Source organism: Artibeus jamaicensis, unplaced genomic scaffold (assembly GCF_021234435.1).
Source record: "Artibeus jamaicensis isolate MK-2021 breed Jamaican fruit bat unplaced genomic scaffold, CSHL_Jam_final contig_354, whole genome shotgun sequence".
In the NCBI taxonomy this organism is placed as follows: domain Eukaryota; kingdom Metazoa; phylum Chordata; class Mammalia; order Chiroptera; family Phyllostomidae; genus Artibeus; species Artibeus jamaicensis.
In genome coordinates this window covers 17982047-18005616 of record NW_026521803.1, presented here as the reverse complement: position 1 = coordinate 18005616, position 23570 = coordinate 17982047, and the positions used below count along the sequence as shown (strand labels likewise).

Genomic DNA, 23570 nt, shown 5'->3' with positions numbered 1-23570 from the left:
AGGTTTTAGATGCATTAAACACCCACAAAGCTTGAACCAATGTATGCCCCGTTTGCAGGATAGACAATGCTTTTCTCAGACAATTTTTGCCAAATATGGGTGTTCTCGCTGGAAAAACAAAAACTATTTGCAAAATGATTGACAGCTATCTTATTCTCTTTGTTTAAATTTACTTTTAGAGTTTTCATTCGAGATTAAACTGTTTTTTCTACATTTCTTCTTATTATTTTAAATCACTTCTTCTTGTGCCAAAATGTTCCTAATGGCTGCTTTATAAGTGTATTCCTAAAATTAATTTATCCTAATTTCTACGGATAAATTATACATTATATGTAAAATTAGCACAATGCCAAGCACATAATAGAAGCTCAATGAATGCTAGTTGAAGCAGGAACTGAATGTTACATTAATGAAAATCAAAATCTTAATTTTTCTTCCCAACAGATGATTCTGCGGCGGAGAGCTTTAATGGCAACGAGACTCTGGGGCACAGTTCAATTGCTTCAGGGGGAACACACAGCAGGGACATTGGCGACTCCAATGGTGATGGCAAAACCGAGATGGAGCAGGACCAGCAGCCACTGAACCTGAGTGACGACAGTCCCCTCTCTGCACAGCTGACTTCGGAATACAGAATAGATGATCACAGCAGTAATGGAAAAAACAAGTATAAGAATCTTCTAATTTCTGACCTCAAGATGGAGCAAGAGGGGAGAGAAAATGGAAGCAAGGTAAGATCACATTACCTTTTTTAGGGAATTTTTACTTTGGTCATGAAGGTCACAAAGGTTCACATATTAATACAAGAGATGGAGATTATAAAAAGCCTAAAAGTACTTAAAAAATGCCAATAATATATTACCATAGATATCATGTATCCATATAATATAAGCAATAAAATTCAGGAATAACAGTGAGCAAAAGGAATCATCTCAGGAAAAGCTGTTGGTTTGTTTTTATACATGAAGTCATTGATTTCAAGTTTCTCATTTATATAATCTACAAATCTGTGTCTGGGAGTTTGTTGAGCTCAGAAATAAAAATTTAGCTCTTAAGACATAATTTTAGACTATAAAAAAATGACGATCAGGTTTTTCCCAGTTTAAATAGGTGGATATAGCAATAAAGTTTCAATTAAATATTTTGGTTTGTTTTAAAGACCTGAAGACTCTGGTCCATATTTACTCCACATACATGGGGGAAATGTGTCAATTTTCTAGATTAAACATGAAGATTAAATGAGTACTTGAACAAGTAATATTTCATAAACTACGCTGTGTGAAAGACAGAAACGTGTTTCAGACGTATCATTTAAATATCTAGATTCGTTAATTTTTTGTTTCTTTTAAAAAGTTTTATGAATTTCTTGGGGTGATATTGATTAGTAAGATTATATAGGTTTCAGGTGTACAGTTCAATAATACATAGTCTGTATTTTGTACTGTGTGTTCACCATCCCAAGTCATCTCCTGCCGTTATCATTTACCCCCCATTTATCCTCTTCTACCTCCCTCACACTCCCATTTCCCTTGGGTAATCACCGTGCTGTTGTCTGTGCTATGAGTTTTTCTTTATTTACTTAATCCCTTCTCCTTTTTCACCTACCTCCCCAACTCCCCTCCTCTCTGACAGCTGTCAGCCTGTTCTCTGTATCTATGAATCTGTATTTTGTGTGTTTATTTTGTTCATTAGATTCTACTTATAAGTGAAATCATATGGTCACTTGTCTTTCTCTGACTGGCTTATTTCACTTAGCATAATACACGCCAGGTCTATCCATGCTGTTGGAAAAGGTAAGATTTCCTTCTTTTTAATGGCTGAGTAGAATTCCATTGTGTAAGTGTGCCACAGGATTTTTTTTATTCACTCATCTACTGATGGGCACTTAGGCTGCTTCCCATATCTTGGCTATTGTAAGTAATGTTGCAGTGAACATTGGGGTGCATATATTCTTTCAAATTAGTGTTTCAGATTTGTTTGAAATACTATTTCTAGAAGTGGAGTCAGTGGGTCATAAGTCAGTTCCATTTTTAATTTTTTGAGATAACTTCAGACTCTTTCCACAGTGGCTGCACCAATTTGTATTCCCACCAACAATTCACAATGGTTTCCTATTCTCCAAATCCTCACCATCACTTGTAGTTGGTTGACTTATTGATGATAGCCATTCTGACAGGTGATTACCATAATTAAAATGTCCATACTACCTAAAATAATCTATAGGTTTAAGACAAGAATTGCAATTCCTGTTAAAATGCCAATGATGTATTTCATAGAACTGCAATGTTCTAAACATTTATGTGGAACCACAAAAAGACCCTGAATAGCCACAACAGTCTTGAGAAAGAAAAAAACAAATATCAAAGTATTACAAGGCCATAGTAATAATGGCATAAAACAGTGTAATAATGGCAAAACAGTGTAATAATGGCATAAAAACAGATATATAGATAAATGGGACAGAATAATGAATCCAGAAATAATCCCATGCTTTTATGCCCAGTTAGTATTTGACAAAGGAGGCAAAAGCACACAATAGGGTACAGATAGTACTCATATATTCAACAAATGGCGTTGGGATGACTGGAAAGATACATGCCAAAAAATGAAACTAGACCACCGTCTTACACCAAACAAAAGAATAAACTCAAAATGGATTAAAGAACTAAATGTTAAACTCAAAAGCATAAAAATCCTAGAAGAAAACATCGGCAGTAAAATCTCAGACATTTCTTGTAGTAATATTTTTTTCTATATTGCCTGCAGCAAGGGAAACAAGGAAAGAAATGGAACTACATCAAACTAAAAACTTTTTGCACAGCAAAGGAAACTGTCAGTAAAATGGAAAGATAGCTCACTGAGTGGGAGAACATATTTTGCCAACGATGCATCTGATAAGGGGTTAATATCCAAAATTTATAAAAAAAACTTACAAAACTCAACACCAAAAACCCAAACAATCCAATTAAAAAATGGGCAAAGAAATTGCATAGTCACTTCTCCAAAGAGAACATAAGATGGCCAACACATATGAAAAGATTCTCAACATCACTGTCACTAATCAGAGAAATGCAAATTAAAATCATGAGGTATCACCTCACATTTAGTCTCTTTTTGTTAGAATAAGTTATCATCCTTCCCATTCCCAATTAATTAATTAAAAAATAAGTGTATATTACTACCAGTTTGAAATAACACATGGTGGTGCCTTTGCTCTATAGTTTTTGAAAGTATACTTTTGAACACATGAGGACTTTCATAGAATACACATTTTGACTCCCCTTCCACCCCAACTTCTGAGTTGTAGAACCGGTCTTTTGACGTAGATCCCCTAAGAGCAAAATGTCCTAATTTGGATTAATTTCTGAACTTGCTGAGGCACTATGCTTTCTAAATTGGCTCTATTTAAATCCTCTTACTTGCCTGAGGATGTGTCGTTTTATCCTCTTTTAAGCAAATCACTAGACGTTATCAGACGCTCAAGAACTTCTGCCTGAGGGAAGCTGCTATGCTTTTTACTGTGATAAATGCGCAAATATGGTCTTCAGTGGTTTGTAGCCAAGTCACAGAAGCACAAACGATTTTATATTCACTAACAGGCTCTGAATCACTGTGTTACATTTTACAGAACAAAATAACCCTTAAGTTTTCCTGCCAGCCACATAATCCTGTCTTTATAAAACTTATGTAATCATGAAATGTCCTTTTCATGCCACATATCTCTTGAATATATTTCTAAAATTACCCAGTGGTTTGCTCTTTTCTTTGTCCTCTTGTTTATGATTACTATGTGAACTATGCTCATTAAAACACATTCTGGCATTCATTAAACAGAATAAAGTTACTTTTCCAATCCCAATAAAATAGAGCTAGAAAAAAAGCACAGATTGTTTGGGCTGCTGGTGAGGAATAAGACAAGAAATGAACCTGGGGAGAAGGAGACACCCCTGAGGAACCAGAAGGTGAATGATTTAGTAGAGGATAAACCACTTCCACTGCTGACTGGAGAGTAGCTAGAGAGGCAGGAGAAAAACCAGAAGGGTAGAGTATATGGAAGCTAAGTAAATTTAGTCCAGTTCTTAAGAAAGAGAGAGTGGACAGGTCTGTGGGCAATGTCAAGGTATCAAATAAGATGAAGATAGAAAGTGATTGAACTTGTGAGAACTTGCTTGCTAACACATTGGGGTTGGAATCCAGAGGAACTCTCTATTCATTCTTTCAAAAGGGACCTGGCACCCCTGCACCAAGGAAGTATTTAGCAGGGACAACACAAAGAGAGGAGAATCTTTATTCTTGAGGCCCTTTGATAAGTAGTTTTGGTAAAAAAAGGTACATACGTATAGAAAACTTTCTTAGTAAAAGTATAGGCAAATAGAGTTCAGAGTAAGAAAATACTATGTCTATTGAATTAATAAAGAGGACTTTCTATAAAAGTCTTCATGTGTTCAAACATATACTTTCAAAGAGGAAGTGAGCCTTAAACTTTGAAGGAAATATAAGATTATCATTTTTTTCAAAAGTGCTCTCCTATTGGACAGTGTGAGAAGCCTGGAATGCAGACAGGGAAAATGAGTCAATCTTATTGGTTAGGGAAGCATTTTCCATTCAGAACTAGTTATGACTTAATGACATGCTATTTGAGGAAGTACCTTATATTTTCAAGATACACTGTTTGCCACCCATTACTTTATTCACCAAATATTTACAGGGGGTCTCCTACATACAGGGCATTGCTGTGGAAAGCAAAAAATATGTAAATGAACACAGTAGGGGCCCTGCCCCTCAAGAGCTTATAGTCCAGCGGGAAAGGTAGGCAAGCTTGTGATTATAACCTGATTCCATAAGTAATATGATGGAGCTGTGGCAGGGGGCAATGAGAGAACAATGTGGGTACCCATGGGACTACGGTGATTCTCAGGGAAGACTTTCTGGAGAGATTGATGCTAGGGATGAGTATGAAGGGCAAGGACAAATTATTTAGATGGAGAGGGTTATTTATGATAGAGCATTTTTTGAGGCATGGAGCCAGGACAGAGCATACTTGGCGTGGAGATTTGTAAGGAATTTCGCGTGGCCACAGCAGAAAATATGTATGAAAGAATAGAGTATAAAGAAGCTCCATCAGCAAAGGTTTTGTAAGTCAGTTGAAGGACTCTGCATTATTGTATCCTATAGGTAGAATTTAGCATGATAAGGTTGTGGACAGCTGGGTATTTTAGAAATAATTTTCTTACAACATTATAGTGGATGAATAGGATGGAGACTAGGAAAAAAGATTAGAACTGGTTAGAGGGCTATCGTGGCAATTCAGAAAAAAAATGGTGCAGAGATAGTGTTGCTGTCATTCTTCTGACCTTGCATTTGTGGGACCACCATGTAGAATTCCATAGGTTGTATGTTGCCAACTCCTGGAAATGTCTTTCACATAGAGTAAAATATGAGTAGCCTCTTTACCTGTATACATCCCATTAAGGTGTAATTTCTATAATAATGGTGTCTACCTTGTTGACTACAGTGTGTCTGGCGCCTGCCTTAACAATCTGGTGTATGGTAGCTTCTCAAATATTTTGAAGAAATAAAATTATATTGAATGTGGGAAGTGATGCAGAGAACATTCTAGAATGACTTGAGGATTTATGATTAGTTGCTTGAGTGGATGGTAATTTCATTTACCAAGATCCAGAGTGAGAAACATTTGAAGAGGCCCTTTTTGACGTGTGAAGTTTATGGTGCCTGTGCAATATACATTGGGTATGTTTGAGAGGCATTGGGGAATGAACGTATATGGCAGCTCCCCTCTCCAAAACAAAACAAACAAACAAACAAACAAACAACCCAAAACCCACATCCAGTTGGAGAGAGAAACATTTGAAAGGTTTGAGAGCAGAAGTGCTACTTGAATCTGTTGTGGTCGTGGTTGGTAAGACCACCTCAGAGGAGTGGAGGCTGCATAGAGAAGAGAGTCAAAATACATCATCCTGCGGAATGTCAGCACTTTAGGAGAAAATGGCATAAAGGGGGTTTGTGGAGGAAAAATAACTGAAGGAGAAAATGAAGGAAACCAGGTAGAAAAAAGGGGATATTTTAGAAGCAAAAGTATAGGGCATTTTGAAACTGTTATAAGTGGTTAAATGGGGTAATCCTTAGGTGAAGTGACCTAGGTCTAAACTTGGACAATAGTTAGGAGAGTTAATGCCAAGAATTGTATAAAAAACACAGGGCAGATGAAGATTTAATAGGATTAGTGGGAAATTGGATTGGAGACAGTTGTAGAGGCTGGGTAGGAAAGTTGAATCATTTTAATAGTGAAACAGGCAGCACCTGGATTTTTTTTAGGGGTTCTTCTTGAAATTGAGTCTGTATGCAGAGTTCTTCAGGGTTCCTAGCTTTCTTATCTTACCTGAAGACTATTGTGTGAACTTTATACTAAAATTTCATATTTATCTGGTCAGTCATCATTACCTTTTTTGTTCTTAGAATTGTTCCATTACTTCTGTGGCAATTTAGAAAGTGACACCACTGCCAATTTCTTCCAGTAGTTCTCAGGCTAGCCTAGTTCCACCTTGGAGGAATACAAAAGTTTAATTATACAGTATCTCTGAGAAACTTAGATTTCTATAAGTTTGATTTTATTTATTTCACAATTTTATTATGAATAACACTAAACAAAACTGATCATAAAGCATTTTAAAAACCAAACAGTGAATAGAAATGCTTAAAAAGAATAGCTGTGCTGGATGATAACATTTACTGATTGCTTATTACTATGCAAATTAACTCAGTAGAGTAGCAGAAAGGGATCATGTTAACCAATCCAAAGAATAAATATATTGCATTGACAGAGTTTAAGTGATATTTATCTTCTACTTGTAGACAGCCACAGTTTTAGAGAACAACTAGTAATATTAAAGTTCAGAAAAAAAGGTAAAAATGTTGAATAATACTTGTAAAATAAGACTCATGAGGAAATGTTAAGGGACTAATTACATATTAAAAAAAGACTAAGAAGACACAAACCTGAGTGTAAATATGTTTAATAATATTATTAATAAGTGAAAATAAAAACAAAACTAGAGCTCTAATGGAAGAAAATACATAACTTCAAAACACCATATTATTGTTTTTTTAATTTTTGTTTGTTAGTTTTCTCTTTGTCTTTTAGTATATGTGACCCAGCTTCTTTTTACTTAATATGGTAAAATATTCTGAATCAGTCTTCCAAAATAATAATGTTTAAGCGATAACTGTGGTTGGAGAGTGATTATTGTTTGAGGGTTACCATGTCACTGTGTTAGTGCACATTTGGTTTTTGGCTCAGTTCCCAAGATCCTTAAATCTTCACTTTATTTAAATAATATTCTTCCTCAATGTAGTCCATGTGACATATATTCAATTAACCTTTTCTTTACATTTTTTACCAGAATGGATATTGCCATTCAAATGAAAGTATGTAAAATATTGTAATGACCACTAATAATTGCTATATGATTTTATTTAGATATGATAAATGGAAGCACAATTTCCAGATTACCTCTTTCAAATATTTAGGTGTAATGAGATTGCCTTTTAAAACAAGATAAATGGGTTCACTTTTGGAATAGTATTATGTTGATCTTTGTTACGTGGCTATTCCAGATCATTATTGTTCTAATTTGATGATTTTCAATGCCCCGCTTTGTGGTGTTATACAGAGATTTTGGTTTAGGTCTTTTTCAGGCTAGAAATAAAAGTATATAACAAATGTGTCTAATATGTGCTAGGCACTGTCCTGGGTGCTAGAACAAAGGCAGAAAAAAGGTCTGTGTCCTCAATAACTTTTATTTTGGTCAGAAAGATAGAACCACAAGTAAATAATATGGAAATTAATTTGTGTGTGGGTGTGCCTTAAAAGGTTCCAGTGTTAACTCTTAATGGTTAAGTAGGAGATAGCCACTTGGCAAAGGGAAGTAGGGAATTCTTGGTAAACAGAGCACTAAGTTCAAGTCTATAAATGTTGAGGATGGAAGTGGAGAGAGATAAGTCTGGAGAGGCAGTGCAGGGTGTCGGACTTGTGAACAAATGCCCTGTTAAAACTTGAACTTCACTCTGTAGTTGACAGGGATATGCTTTAGGATGTAGCAGAGGAAAATAGCATGGTCAGATTGTGTTTGGGGTTGGGTGTTGTGGCATCTTTGATACAAGATGGCTTTAAAGGAGGAGGCTGCTGACAGGATAAGGTACTGCCTTCGTGAGGTGGTAGGAGGGATGGAAAGCAGAGTAGAGTTTTAAGAAATTTTAGAATGTTAATGGGCAGAATTGGAAGTTGAATAAGTGAGTGATGGAGGGTGTGAAGGAAAGTAATAGCCACAGGATACAGAATATATCCGCTCTGATACTGGGATGTCATGTCAGCTGCCATAATAATGAACACTTGAATAATGCTTTCGTGTTTAGAACTCAAACCAGCACAGTGTGGTAAGGAGAGCAAGTGTAATTACCAGCCTCATTTAAATGTAAGGACATAAAATCTAGTGCATTATAAGTTATTTAACTGACATTAATTATACAATTTGTTGAGTAATAGAGCCTGACATGGATCCTAGGTCTGACTCTGTAGCTCACCTGATTTTCACTATACTCACACTGGCTGACACTGTACAACTAGTCATCTCTATGGGCCATATGGTGAATAAGACAGGCAAGACATCTAGAGAGGCAGAGCTCTAGTACAATTAGAGCATAGTTCCTTGATTAATGGCAAATGTTTGCATTGACACTTCTTATACAAATATTTGTTTTGCTCCGATAATATTACCAGGGCTCATTGAAACACATCAATTTTGACCCAAATTTTGGAAAAGAATTAAAGGAAGAAAAATTAGTACTAGAGACAGAGAGCTATATATTGTAATTTATTTTAATATAGTAGAGTATATTATTTTTATTAATATTAAATATTTGATGAGTCTTAAAGTATATTCCTAAAAGCAGTTATCTATAGCCTTACCATTAGCATTTTTAAAATGTATTTTGAAATGGAGATCTTGAGGTGAGCTGGGGTTGGTGTAAAGAAAGGAACTTGGACAACAGAGTGAAAAAAAAATGAGGTCATAAACCTGGTCCCAAGAAATAATAATGAAAGGAAATAAAAGATAGTATTTGTTGCCAGGCACTATTCTAAGAACTAACCTATGTAAACTTTATAATAACCCAATGGACCAGGCTCAGTTATTTATTCCCATTTTTACAGGTGGGAAAACAAAGACCCAAAGACTTTATAAATATAGCTTACACTAAGAATTTCTAAAGTTTGGATTTAAACCCCAAATCACTTAGCCCTCATTTTAACCACCACAATATAAATTGAGATCACAAGGTAGGGTGTGAAAATGAGCAGTGACAAATTTGACTTGATGCTGAAAACCCCCAGCTGCTATTTTATGGCTCACAGGTTATTCTCTGACCAGGAAGCCACACTTAGGAGCTCTGTGACTTTGATCAGGTCATTAACTTTTAAGCCTGAATAGTTCATCAGTCAAATAGGGATAATAATACTTACCCTATAGGAAATTGTGAAGATTAAATAAGGCTGGGTGCATTTTTTTGTATAAGTGCATAATAAATGGAATTGCATTAGTGGTAGTTGTTATTGGCTTCAGAATTTAGGGCTTAGCTGAATCTTGCAAAATTGTTCTCAATTCATAAATTTTGCTGTGGTGGTTATTATTGGCTCCAAAATTTGGGACTTTGCTGAACCTTGCAAAATTATTCTCGATTCATAAATATTTATTTTTAATAGCCCACAAATTACTTACTGAGATTTGCAATTTGAAGAAGCATATGAATTTATTTTAACTGTTAAATAAGATCTTTTTCTTTTCTCCCTTTGTCTCTTCTCCCTTCCTATTTCTTTTTATTTCCATGTAATTTCCATGAATCTGGAGTATGTAAAACATTCCCAGAGGCATTTTATAAGCATTTATTCTAGGACCTATTTCTGTGAATGTATAACACGTACTTACAGAAATAAATCATAGGATACCTTGCAATTTTTGCTTGTTAAAAATCTTTGCTGACCCTTTGGGAACTGTCCAATTCAGATGCCACATCCTTTATGATACCTATCTTGATCATCTCAGCCAGAGCGGGGGAATCTCTTTTTTTCTGAACTTCTGAGGAAAAGGTGCATAAAGAATGAGGACATTGTGGCGGGGTGGTGGATTATGCAGGTGGTAGGTTGTATGGTCACACACTAAAGTGGTTTAGATGCATGAAGCTTGCTCACAATGAAATGTTTGCTAAAGGAAAAATTTGAAGCAATGTGGGAATACATTGTTTTGATCTTATTGCACCCACTTTTTCAATACCAGCCATGTCCTGACATTGTTTGGCTACCCCAAACTTCCCACTATCCTCTTGACTCTGACCTTAATCTGGAATAGGACCATGTCCTATTGTTTTTAGACTTAATTATTTTAGAGCAGTTTTAAGTTCACAACAAAATTGAAGGGTAGGTGTAGAGATTTCCCATATTCTCCCTGCCCCCATACAGGCATATCCTCCCCCATTATTAACATTGCCCATCAGAGGAGTGCATTTGTCGTAATTGATGAAACTGGTACTAATATGTCATAATTCCCTAAGTCCATAGTTCACCTCAGGATTCACTTTGATATTGTATATTCTATGGATTTGGACAAAAGTACGATGACGTGTATTCATCATTATGGGAATACAGAATACTTTCACTGTCCTACTTAAGACACATTTTTAAAAACCAAAACTAGCCTGTGATGCTAATTTCTACATTTTCATTAACTAAGATCTTATTCTCTATACTATACTATAGAGATATTATTATTCTATATCACTAAAATAATTCAACAGAACTAGTATTATCTGGGGACATCATCTGTGGGTCACAATTGTCCAAGTCATCAAGTATTCCTCAGTTCTTATGCAGGCAGGGTGCCCTACCAGGGACTGTGGGGGCTATAGAATCCCTTCTGGGGAGCTACCGCATAAAAATCAAAGATAAAATTACATAAGTGTCAATCTTTATTGTAAAATATTCTGTGAAGACACAAAGTAGGGAATTGAAGATTTCATGGAAGACTCAAAGAATAAAAAATGATGGTTATTATGAGAGAAATTTGAGGAGGTGAAAAGACTGAGAATAGTCACAAAAGTAAGAAGGCAGTGGAATGAATGATCTGGGATCAAACAACCATGGGTTGGATGAACTAAGAGCTGCCTAAAAGCAAGTCGAGGGGGATTTTTTCCATGCCCAGTTCTGATGAGCTGCTTGGTTTCCGTCCCTGAGTGTGGGGAGCCATGCAAGGATATGAACAGGAGAGTAATGCATAAGCCTTGGGTAGGCGGATGGATACGGCAACCCTATGTGGAATACTTTGAGGATGCTAGAGGCAGGCGGCAGAGAGAACTTTTCTGTGGAAAAGATAGATACAGGGGCCTTTGTCAGGGCAGTGTTAACCTGTTTTGAAATTTTGGAGTTTCAGGTGCTAGTGGGTCAGTTAGATATGGCGGGCTGGCAGGTGGAAATGTGAGGCCAACAGTGTGCAGAAAGATTGGGGAGGAAAGAAGTTGGTGTCATCTGCAGAGTGTCAACAGAAGGCCAAACAGGAAGCCATCAGCCAACAGACTCAAGCCAAAAAGCACAGAGCACCTGGACTAGGGTTCAGGAAAGAGAGGTGATGTATCACTTTGAACAATGGGTCATTTTAAGAGATAAGAGAGAAGGAAAAGTGAAAGGAGCCAATGATTTGAATTGACTCTCACGATACATGTCAATGTCTGATGTTATTGGTTAATTGTCATCAATGATATTTCTTCCCTAGTTGAAGATAGTCTCCCTCGAGAGTAGGATCTTCTGTTTCACTTGTTGGTGACTGTATCGCCAGTCCTCAGAACAGTAAATGGTACATAAGTGCTCAATAAATATATGTTAAACAAAATAACTAGCTCATTTACATTCTGCTGTGTTATTGTGAGTGGGAAAAAAAGAGGCTAAAAGGGTTGTGCTTAACTGATTGGACATTGTCCATGACATACTGTAAAGCAAAATCACTCCACAGCTGTAGTGAGGTATGGATGCAAAGGGCCCCCAGTGTAACTATGGTACTTATTTTTATTTTATCAAACACTCATATGGTGCTTCTATATATCAAGAATTATTCTAATAAATTTACCATATTAATTTATTAATTATTAACGGTGGATTATTTACTGCCTTAGTAGTTCCTGAAGAAACTTCCTATGTATTTTATAGAAATCTGGCTTCAACCATTGAAATACACTGAACCTAAGGATGTCATTTAACATCTGTGTCTCTACAGAAAATAAATATTGTAATTAGGTTAAGTGAATATCCTTAGTAGCTCTTTGCTGGGCCAGTCACTATTTATGAGAATACATCCTTTTTGTCCAATGTCATATATAAACTATGGAAAGCCCTCTTAATAGATGATGTAAAGTTATTTCTATATTGAATTGGCTTATAGCAAACTATCTTAATTGTGTTGTTTGAAGATATTGTGTTATGAATTTTCAGGATTTTTGCTACCCAGCTGATTCATAATTATTTAACAGATGCTATCATTCACCTCACTAAGATGCAATGGTGAATTATAGCAAATCCCTTTAATATCAGTAATCAGTGTATACTTTATACCTTGATTCAGGATGACTTTTGCCATTGATTTTAGATGTCTATTTTAAATAATTCTGGTGGATAGAGGACGTATCAGATATTAAACTGATAAGAACAGATACTACACTTGATAGAACAACTGTAACAGCATAATCAATAAAAAATTAAAAAAAATAAATAATTCTGGTGGAATTTTATAAATTGGACTTGGTGCCATTGTCCACAGAAAGGGAAGATGGTTTACATAGTATAGCGGTTTTCAAGGTAGGATTTTCCTTTAGCCTTGACAGAATTCTGGTGTATGAAATCTATGTACAAGGTAGCATAGGTGTCTTCTTTTTCTTTCTCATAGTATGTATGTGTGGCTACCTTGGTTAGAAGTAGGTATGTGAATCTGAACAGCTAATCTTATCTACTCTTCAGCTGGGTCATAATTTACAACACCCATGCTGGTTGTTCCTATGGCCCCAAATCTGTAGGTTTGGTAATGCTTCTTGCATTTCAGTAATGTACAATGAGTCTGAGACACATGATCTCAATGACTATGAAGGAGGGCTGCCCGCTACCAATTCCTAATTCCGCTTGTCTTGCCATTTTGTAAGCAAGCAGAGCTACACTGTCTGGGCCATTGCCTGGGATCAGTTGTCTTTCCCTAAATGATGATGGAAGGAGACTTGACTTGGGGGTGGTGAACACACTACGATATACATAGATGATGTGTTATAGAATTATACACCTGGAACCTATACAATTTTATTAACCAATGTCACCCCAGTGAGTGTAATAAAAAAGAAAAAAAGACTCAGGTAGCTTCTCATGCCTGAATACTTCATACTTCTGTCATCCTTTAAACTCTGAGTCTCTCCTCCTCTATCTGCTTTCTTGGGCACTATAAAAGAGGAGAGAGGCCTCTTTTATAGGTCTGGTGGTACCCTGTTTGGGATAGGGAAGGTTGGAAAAATAATATTGACACTATCCACTTTTACTTCTCTTGCTAAGATTTTATTTGCCTCAAAAATATAAAATCAACGAGACCTTGCACCATGCATGGCATTATTTTTTTCCCCAAAACCACCATATGGTCTGCATGAGAATTTTATATTTTATTTTAACCTTATTTTTTGACCTGGAGACCCAAGCATGTTTATATGTAAAGGGAGCATTTGAGCATTTGTATTACCTGGTGTTGCCTGATCTCCAGGAATGGTCAAGAAATGAACAGTGTCTTCTTGTTTGGCAGGTAAAGTGGCGAGAGCATTTTAACTGCTCTCTACTTCACTGATAACAGCCAAAATCTGCTATTAGTATGTCTTGGGGCACTGGGGTGGCCCCCAGCCTCCTCGGCTCAGCTACCCATTGGCGTCTGCCCACTACAACACCCTTCCCTCTGGTTGGCTGCTGGTACACAGATGCCAGATGGGGATCGTGAGTGCACTGGGGAACGCACAGTATTTAGACATAGGAGACATGGGAAAGTGTCTTGGCTACGCTAGATCTGTCAGTTTGGGTTCATTATTAAAATTTTCATGCAAGTCATTTGTAAAATAAGAGTAGTGATTCTTTTCTTCAGTTTTTAAAATTTGGGTGTGCTTTTTTCTTGGTTTTGTTAGCACTTGTTTGTAGTAAGGATCGTCATCATTCCTAAACCCAAACATACTTTACACTTGGGATCCTAGCTGTAGAGGTTTATACAATAAGTTGTAGTAAATATGTTCTTTTCCAGCTCAAGAGGTATAACTAAATCCGGTTGTGCCTCTTTATTGATCAAACCGCAACAACTGAGCCACACTATTTGGCTTGATTTACAGAGAATGAAATTTTTTCCTCCTGCTCTTTTCCTTCCCAGTAATTCCTAGAAACTCTAACAAGTATTTTCCAATTATCCTGGTTATCATTTTGCATTATTTCATGGCCTGCACTTCTGAAACTTTCAGAGCCATTTCCAACCACTAGACAACTTACTTCGCCAAGTTCCAACCATGGTCATTGTCATTTCAATTCCCCCAAAGCTAAAATGAGTCCCTGTCTCCTATTGTTTTCATTTTTGTTTTAATAGAATATATTGCATACAGTAAAATTTATCCTTCTTAGTGTATAGTTCTGAGTTTTGACAAACATATACACCTGTATAAACACCCAATCAATATACAGTAAAGTTTCCTTGACCACAATAATTTTTCCCTGTAGTAAATGCCTACCCCACAGCAACAACCACTAAGCTGATTTTCGTCTCTCTGTTCCTGCCTTTTTTTCTGAATGTCCTATCAATTCAGTCACTTCGTACGTGTTAGGTAGCCTTGAGTCTGGTTCATCTCATTTAGCAAAGTGCATTTGAGATTTATATTTACAGTTTCATGTCTTATATAATTTATACATGGAACTCTGAGAGTTCATTTATCTTTTCCTCCTTGTAATTCTATCAGTTTTTGCCTGTATACTTTTACTATATGTACATACATATTAAGAAGTGTTATGTCTTCTTGGAGAATATTATGCAATGTCCTTTTTATTTCTGATTCTTTTCTTTTTTTTTCCCAAGTTGGTTTTGGCTGATTTCTTTTTTTTAAATTAATTTTTATTGTATTTTTTCCATTACCATTTAGTCCCCTTTTACCCTCCTCCCTCCAGCAACCACCACACTGTTGTCCATGTCCATGAGTCCATTTTCCCTTTTGCCCAAGCTCTCCACCCTCTAACTTCTCCCCATCCTGTCATCTGCTCTCCATTTATGAGTGTGTCCCCATTCTCCTTGTTACTTGTTTGTTCATTAGATTCCACATATGAGTGAAATCATATGGTATTTGTCTTTCTCTGACTGGCTTGTTTCCCTTAGTGTAATGTTCTCCAGGTCCATCCGTATAGTCACAAAGGGTAACATTTTCTTTTTTTTTTTAATGTCCAAGTAGTATTCCTTTGTATAAATGTCCCATAGTTGTTTTGCCCACTTATCTACATGGATGGATACTTGGGCTGCTTGCATATCTTGGTGATTGTGAATAACACTGCAGTGAACATAGGGGTGCTTATGTTCTTTTGAATTAGTGTTTGGGGTTCCTTCAGATATATTCTTAGAAGTGGGATTGCTGGGTCAAAAGGCAGATCCATTTTTAATTTTTTGATATATCTTCATACTGCTTTCCACAGTAGCTGCACCAATCTGCGTTCCTACCAACAATGCCAAATGGTTCCCCTTCTCCACATCCTCACCAGCAATTGTAGTTTGTTGATTTATTGATAATAGCCATTCCGAAAGGTGCGAGATGGAATCTCACTGTGGTTTTATTTTGCATTTCTCTGATGATTGGTGACATTGATCATCTTTTCATATGCCTATTGGCCCTCTGTCTTCCCTGGGGACATGTCTATTCAGGTCCCTTGCCCATTTTTTAAATTGGGTTGTTTGGTTTTTTGGTGTTGAGTTTTGTAAGTACTTTATAAATTTTGGATATTAACCCCTTATCACATACTAAGTGGGAGAACATACTATTGGTAAGTATGTGGGTTGTCTTTTTATTTTGTTGCTTATTTCCTTTGCTGTGCAAAAACTTTTTAGTTTGATGTAATCTCATTTGTTTATTTTTTTCCTTTTGTTTTCCTTGCTTGGAGAGAGATCTCCAATGAAAAATTTCTATGAGCAATGTCCCAGATTTTGCTGCCCATGTTTTCTTCTAGGATTTCTATGAATTCAGGTGTAACATTTAAGAGTTGATCCATTTTGAATTTATTCTTGTGTGTGGTATAAGAAAGTGGCCTAGTTTCATTTTTCTGCACATATCTGTCCAATTTTCCAGCACCATTTATTGAATAAACTTTCTTTAGCCCATTGTATGTGTTTGCTTCCTCTGTCAAATATTAATTGACTATACAGGTGTGGGTTCATTTCTGGGCTATTTTGTTCTGTTGATCCATATGTCAATTTTTATGCCAGTACCAGGCTGATTGCTGTGGACTTATAATATAGGTTGATATTATCATGATTCCCCCAATTTTGTTCTTCTTTCTCAGGATTACTGTTGCTATGCGGGGTTGTAGTTCCATATAAATATTTGAAATATTTGTTCTAGTTCTGTGAAATATGTCATTGGCTGAATCTATAGATTGCTTTGGGTAATATGGACATTTTAATGATGTTAATTCTCCCTATCCTTGAACATGGTATGTGCTTCCACTTATTCATATATTCTTCAATTTCTTTCTTCAGTGTCTTATAATTTCCCATGTATAGGTCTTTTACACCCTTGGTTAGATTTATTCCTAGGTATTTAATTCTTTTTGAAGCAATTGTAAATAGGATTATTTTCTTAATTTCTCTTTCTGTTGGTTCATTATTGGTATATAAAAATACAACTGATTTCTGGATATTAATTTTTTATCCTGCTAGTTTGCTGAATTCACTTATTGGTTCAAATAGTTTCTTGGTGGAATCTTTGGGGTCCTCTATGTAGGGTATCTTGTGATCTGCAAAAATAGTGTTACTACTTCATTTCCAATTTGGATACCTTTTATTTCTTCTTCCTGTCTGACTGCTTCGTGGCCAGGACTTCCAGTACAATGTTGAATAAGGGAGGTGGATATGGACATCCCTGTCTTGTTCCTGATCTTAAGGGGAAATCTGCTTTGTCTAAAACTAATAAATCTACTCCTACTTTCTTTGGATTATTGCTAGCATGTATACTTCTTCTTCTTCCATTTACTTTTAGTTTTTATGTATGTTTATCTTAAAGTAGTTTTCTGGGTCATGTTTCTTGATACACTGTGACAATCTCTGTTTTTTAATTGATACATTTAGATAATTAACATTCAACATGATTATTGATAAGATTGGATTAATGTCTACCATATTTGTTGCTGTTTTCTATTTGATGTTTGTGTTCTGGCTCTTATTTTTTTCTTCCCTGCTCTTCTGCCTCTTGTGGTTTTAATTAAGCATTTTGTATGATTTTGTTTTTCCTCCTTTCTCAGTATATCAATTATATATATATTTTATGTTTTACTGGTTTCCCTGCAGTTTGCATGATATGTTTACAAGTAACCTAGTCCACTTTCAGATAACATTATCCCATTTCACAGGTAGTGTAGGTACCTTATAATAACAAGTTATTCTGAGTCCTTTCTTCCATCCCTTGTATTATTATTGTCATTTATTTCACATATATATGTAAGCATACATCAGCATATATATAAGATTACATAATTGAATGTGTTGTTGCTATTATTTTGAACAAACGGTTATAGGTTAGATTAGTTAAGAATAAGAAAAATCAAATTCTATTTTCTATCCATCACCATACAATTGACCCCTTTGGTGGTGAGCCCAATGAACAATAGCATATACGGATGTCAAATATGCTGTACATGTGAAACTTATAATGTTATAAACTAATGGTACCTCAATTAAAAATATTAAATAAAACTGAATTTCATTTAAATAAATTGTTTTTAAAATAGCTGTAGAAAATACTCCAAACTCTTTACTTTCTTATCATTTGGCTATGCTTATTTTTATCTGTACTCTTGAGTTTCTCTATTTATGCACATGATAGAAATCTTTTATAGTGGTATGCTACTGTGCATCTCTCCTTTACTCTCTGGTCAGTGATGTCATTCATGTTAGTAGCTTGAAACTGGCTATGGAAGAAGTATTCACACTATGGAAACCTGTAAATGCTATCCATCGTGTGTTCGTTTTTTCCCCAGAGTTGGTTGTTAAACTCTTGCCTATACTCCAGTGAGTGTATGTGTTTTATGTAGTATTTAATAAACTACATAAAAAGTATTTAATCAAAGCTTTTGCTTTGCCTTCACTTATTCCTTTCTTGAAGTATTTTCTTTATGTAGATCCCAATTTCTGACCTATATTATTTTGCTTCTTTGTAAATAATTTCTTTTAACATTTCTTGCAAAGCAAGTCAGCTGACAACAAATTTTTTTAATTTTTCTTTGAAAAAATCTTTATTTCTCCTTCATTTTGAGGTGCAGAATTCAGATTGGTGATTTTTTTTCTCTCAAAACTTTAAATGAAATTTCACTCCACTGTCTTCTTGCCTGCATGGTTTCTGAGAAGTTGAATGTCATTCCTATCTTTGTTCCTGTAGGCAAGGTCTTTTGATCCTCTGGTTTCTTTCAGGATTTTTTCTTTATTTTCAATTCTCTGTAATTTGAAAATGAAATGCCCATATGCAGTTTTTGGGAGGCATTTATCCTGCTTAGTGTTCTCAGAGCTTTCTAGAGCTGTGGTTTAGTGTCTAATATTAATTCGGGGAAATTCTCAGTCACTACTGTTTCATATATGTCTATTTCCTTTATTTTTTTCTTTGAAAAAATGTGTATGTTACACCTTTTGTAGATTTCCCATAGTCCTTGGATATTCTGTTGTTTGTTGTTGCTGTTGCCGTTTTGTTTTGTTTGGGTTTTTTGGTCATTGTTCTCTCTGCTTTTCTGCTTTTGAGGATTCTACTGATATATCCTTTAGCCGAGAGATCTTTTCCTCAGCTATATCCAGTCTACTAGTAAGTCTGTCAAAAGCAGTCTTATGTTGTTACAGCTTTTTTTTACTTAACACTTTTTTTTCCCCACTCAGATTTTTCTCCTTCTGATGAGTGCCTATCTCTTCTTTCATGCTGTTGTCAAAAGTTCAGAAACAACAGAATTAAAACCAATGAATCACCAAAAAACTTGGCTGGCTAACAAGTCCATTTAGTTTTTCTCTTAAGTAAAAGACACGTTTTTCATTTTTACCAATAACTTAACTGATTGGATATTTTGAGTATGTCAGCTATCTCTCGCTATTAACTTCTAAAGGGCAGAGGCCAGGGCTGCTGCTAAACATCTTCCAATGCATAAGACAGCCCATGGCAAAGAATTATTTGGCCAAAATGTCAGTAGTACCAAAAAACATTGCAAATCACTTTTGACATGGTCTATCAGTCACAGCACCTTCTCCATACCCGCACAAATCTTTTTGTGTTTCAGTTGTGTTTTTTACCTTTCTTGAAATAATAAAGCATAATAAGCCAAAAACATTTTATATTTTCTTCCATCTTCAGTATTTAAATGGCTGCGCAAGAATTCACCTATTTATTAAGTTGGTTTTTAATGCATGCTAATATGACAGTTGTCACAATATAATCTAACAAAATTGTTTCAAGTGAAGTTAAAAAGAATTAAGTACTACTAGAGCTGTCTTACAGAGAAACAAACAAACTTTTTTTGGCCAACCCAATAGTAGTTAGTAAGAGTTCGTTGTGCATACACCAAAATGAGAGTTCATGGGCTGGGAGCTCTCAAACCAAACATGGAGTGAGCCTCAGGTGTGAAGTGTTATGGGGTAGGTTATATAGGGAGAAGGCAGTGATGGTTTATTCTTCACAGGGTTTGATTATAATATTTAGAATTTTTTATAATATTTAGAATTTTCTTAAATGTCAGGGAATTAGTTTGTGATTACCTCTGATCAATTTTGGAAAATTTTTGCTTATGATTTCCAGAGACATAGAAAAAAATGACCCAGGTCCAGTTAGTCTAGCAATCAGCTAAATTAAGCTTTGTTTCCATAACTAATTGGCTTTGTCTGCTCAAGGAATTTTCAAGTCTGGTCTCTGTTTCTTACTTTAACATTGTCTACTTTATACATTAGAAGCCTTAGCATAATAATCATAGCTTTTTAAAAAATTCCCAGTCTGTAATTCCAACATCCCTGCCATGTCTGATTTTGCTGCTGCTCTCTCTACATTGTGTTTTTGGCCTTATAATTTCTTCCTGATGGCCAATTCAAAGTACCTGGTGAAAAAGTGTTTGTTAGCAGGCCTTCCTTGATGTGGTGGTGAGGTGTGTGTGTGGGGGAGGGGGGCGGCGGGTCCCATAATCCCATGATTAGGTCTCAGACTCTTAGTGAGGCTGTGCCCTGACTGTGAACTTCACCCCTGATTGTGAACTTCACCAGCGTTTGTTAGGTTTTTTCCTTCTCCCTGGGGGGGACAGGGGACAAGATGGCTTGAGTGTCCTGGAGTTAGGCATTTCCCCTTCCCCAGGTCAGTTAGGCTCTGGTAAAACCCAAGCAGGTGAAAATAGGCTCTGGTTAATTGGTTTCTCCCGGGGACAGGCCTATTTAAGAAAAACAGAGTGCTCTGGCTTACTTCGAAATGGCTCCTTTTCTTCTCCTCTGCTCGAAGCATGGGGGTGTTTTTCTGTGATATTCGCTGTGGGAATCATGGTCAAGCTCTTGGAAGTGCTTCTCCCAACATTTTGGGCACCTCCTGTATTTGTGTCTGCCTAGAATTTTCAACTCTTAGAATTTTCAGCACTGAGACTCTGGCAGTTAGCTCATCAGTTGCGAATAGTTGGGGGTTTGCTCCCCTGGTTCCTGCTGGGGCATGTGCGTGTAAGACCGTACAGGTAAGCTGGGAGTCTTTGCAGTGGGGCAGCGTGGCTCTGTGTCCTACCCTCTTCAGGGGCGTCAAGCTCATTTTCACTGGGGGCCACATCAGCTTTGCAGTTGCCTTCAAAGGGTGGAATGTAATTTTAGGGCTGTATAACTGTAACTACTCCTTAACTAGGGGTGAGGGGTTCAGCGCTGCCACCGGGTAGAAACAAGATGCTGGCTGGATAAAACAAGGTGGAGGGCCCTTGGGTTTGCCTCCTGTGCTGTATATTATCAATGCAGACTTAAATTAATGAAGTCATCATTAAGGTTTCCTACAACATGAAATACATTTCCCCTGGAAACATCTTGTGATCCCTCATTACATTTGCCGTTTGTTTTCCCCCCTCAAAAAAAGTGTGACTGTTCTTCACTTCCTTAAGAGAAATAGTGGATGAATGTTACTAAGCTAAAATCATTTAAGTGGGTCAGAATATGAGTATTACATTATCTGTAACACAGCCAAGGCTGGGAGTAATTTGAAGCATTATAGTAGGTTTTCATGAATTAAAGATTTTTTTATTGACTACATTGGGTGACTGGTTAATAAAATTATATAGGTTCTGGGCATACAGTTCTATAATCATTTGTATACTACATTGTGTGTTTACCACCCCAAGTCAAGTCTCTTTCTATCACTATCTATCCCCCCTTTACCCTCTTATACCTTCCCCTTTCTCTCTGGTAATCACCTGTATTGTTTTCTGTGTCTGTGAGTGGCTTTGTTTTGTTTGTTTTGGCTTAATCCCTTCACCTTTAAGGATTAAGGATTGATTTTTCTGTGGCACATTAAATAACAGCTGATAATTTGTTGATGTTTTAATCCTTACTAAACTAGAGGTAAAAATCAATATCCTTCTGTTGTAACAAAGTATTGCACAGTAGCGTATAAAACAGCCTTGCTTTTATTTTGTAAATAAAAACGCTCAATATCCTTATACAGTTCATGAGTCATAAAGTACTCAGTCTGTAAGTTAGGAACTTGGGGGTGGGAAACATTAACTATTTCAGAGCAGTAAAATACATTCCAGTCACTAACTGACAGGATAATAATTATACAAAGAGTTTTGGTTTTTATAAACTTCTCTCTTATAACAAGAATCAAACAGTATAAATTGGGTTTCATATCAATTTTGTTGCAAGAGGATTATGTCCTTATTAAACCTATTAGGGAATCTATACAATGGAAATAATAAACTTGGTGGTTAATTCTGAATTTCAAATTAAATACCCCTTTTAAAAATACTTATTTTCATAAAATATTAGGTATATGATTTAGTTCTTAGCAGCAGGCTGTTTGGACTTCCCTATTTTACGTAAATTGACTTCATTATATTATGCATTAGTTTACAGCACCTCCCATTTATAAAATAGAACAATATTATTAGTTATTAAAAGTGTGTCAATAGACATTACATCAATAGATCAAATAGCTAATACTGTTTCAATAAACATCCCTTTCAAACTGATAAATAGAAGGGAATAGCAGCATGTAGCCCAACATTAGAAATATATTTTATATCCGGCACATTTGTTTCTCTGTATTTGGTTTATTTTATTTTGGCTGAAGAATAGAGTAGTGAAATGTGGTTGATTTAATCAAGGCTTAAAACCGATTCCAGTGATTATTTATCTACACGTCTATATCCCAATTTCTTTACCTGTAAAAATCAAAGTAGGTAATAACTATTGACTCTTTGACTATCCACTTAAGTCTGTGATGATGAGGCTGTCCATTTAAAGAGATTAAGAAAGTGATAAACTTGTCTTCATTTAAAATCTCTTTCTTCCCCACACCAAAGATAGATTCTGGTTAGAATTTTACCTAAATTCTGTTGAATGTATAGCCTTTGCCTCAAAACTGAAATGTTTGATTACATTTTATTTCACCCAGTATTGTGTCATTTGGTGTGTTTCTCTATAATAAAAGATATTAAGGAAGACTAAGATACGAGGGTTTTTCAATTTGGTCTAGAGAAAAAAATTGTTTAAAAGGAGCCTTTAAAAAATCAGGCATAACTGCAAGTAATAAACCATTGATAAACTGAATTACAGCATTTTAAAAGGCATACAAAATACCGAAACTCCAGTGGTCAGGATGTTGGAGGGTACAATACTTAGGCACTGAGAATTACATGCCTGTGTCTTGTTTTCCCCACTGGTCAGTAGGTACATGCTGTGTCAGGAGAGAATACTTCCAGATGCCTGAATTTTCCAGCTAGCAAAGCATTCCTTTAAAAAATGACCTCCTGAGGTTTTATAATTGGTATAACCGTGTGAGAATAGTTTGATTTTGAAAAAGAATTTTAAAATAATATTTTAAAATTTTAATTATACTGTAGCTTTCACTTTAGTCACTGGTTTGATACATTATAGCATTTCTTTCTTTGGGAAATACTTTTCAATCAGGTTTTGTTCTTAAACACCATCTCATTTACTCATTGCAATCCTGTGAGACAGGTACAATTTTTATCCTCAGGTCGTAATGAAGAACCTGTAACT

General features: G+C 35.9%; 1 protein-coding gene and 1 pseudogene across 4 annotated transcripts in view; one reads left to right on the top strand and one right to left on the bottom strand.

Annotated features, from left to right (window-relative positions):
• Window positions 1-23570, top strand: part of NOL4 (nucleolar protein 4) — a 285053-nt gene that overhangs the window by 145406 nt on the left and 116077 nt on the right. For all 4 annotated transcript variants that reach the window (XM_037154492.2, XM_037154493.2, XM_053664284.1 and 1 more), the window contains one exon: window positions 445-731. In XM_037154492.2, the coding sequence (XP_037010387.2) occupies window positions 445-731 (287 nt within the window). The remainder of the gene's footprint in view (window positions 1-444; window positions 732-23570) is intronic.
• On the bottom strand, window positions 12702-12807 carry LOC119056173 (uncharacterized; annotated as a pseudogene).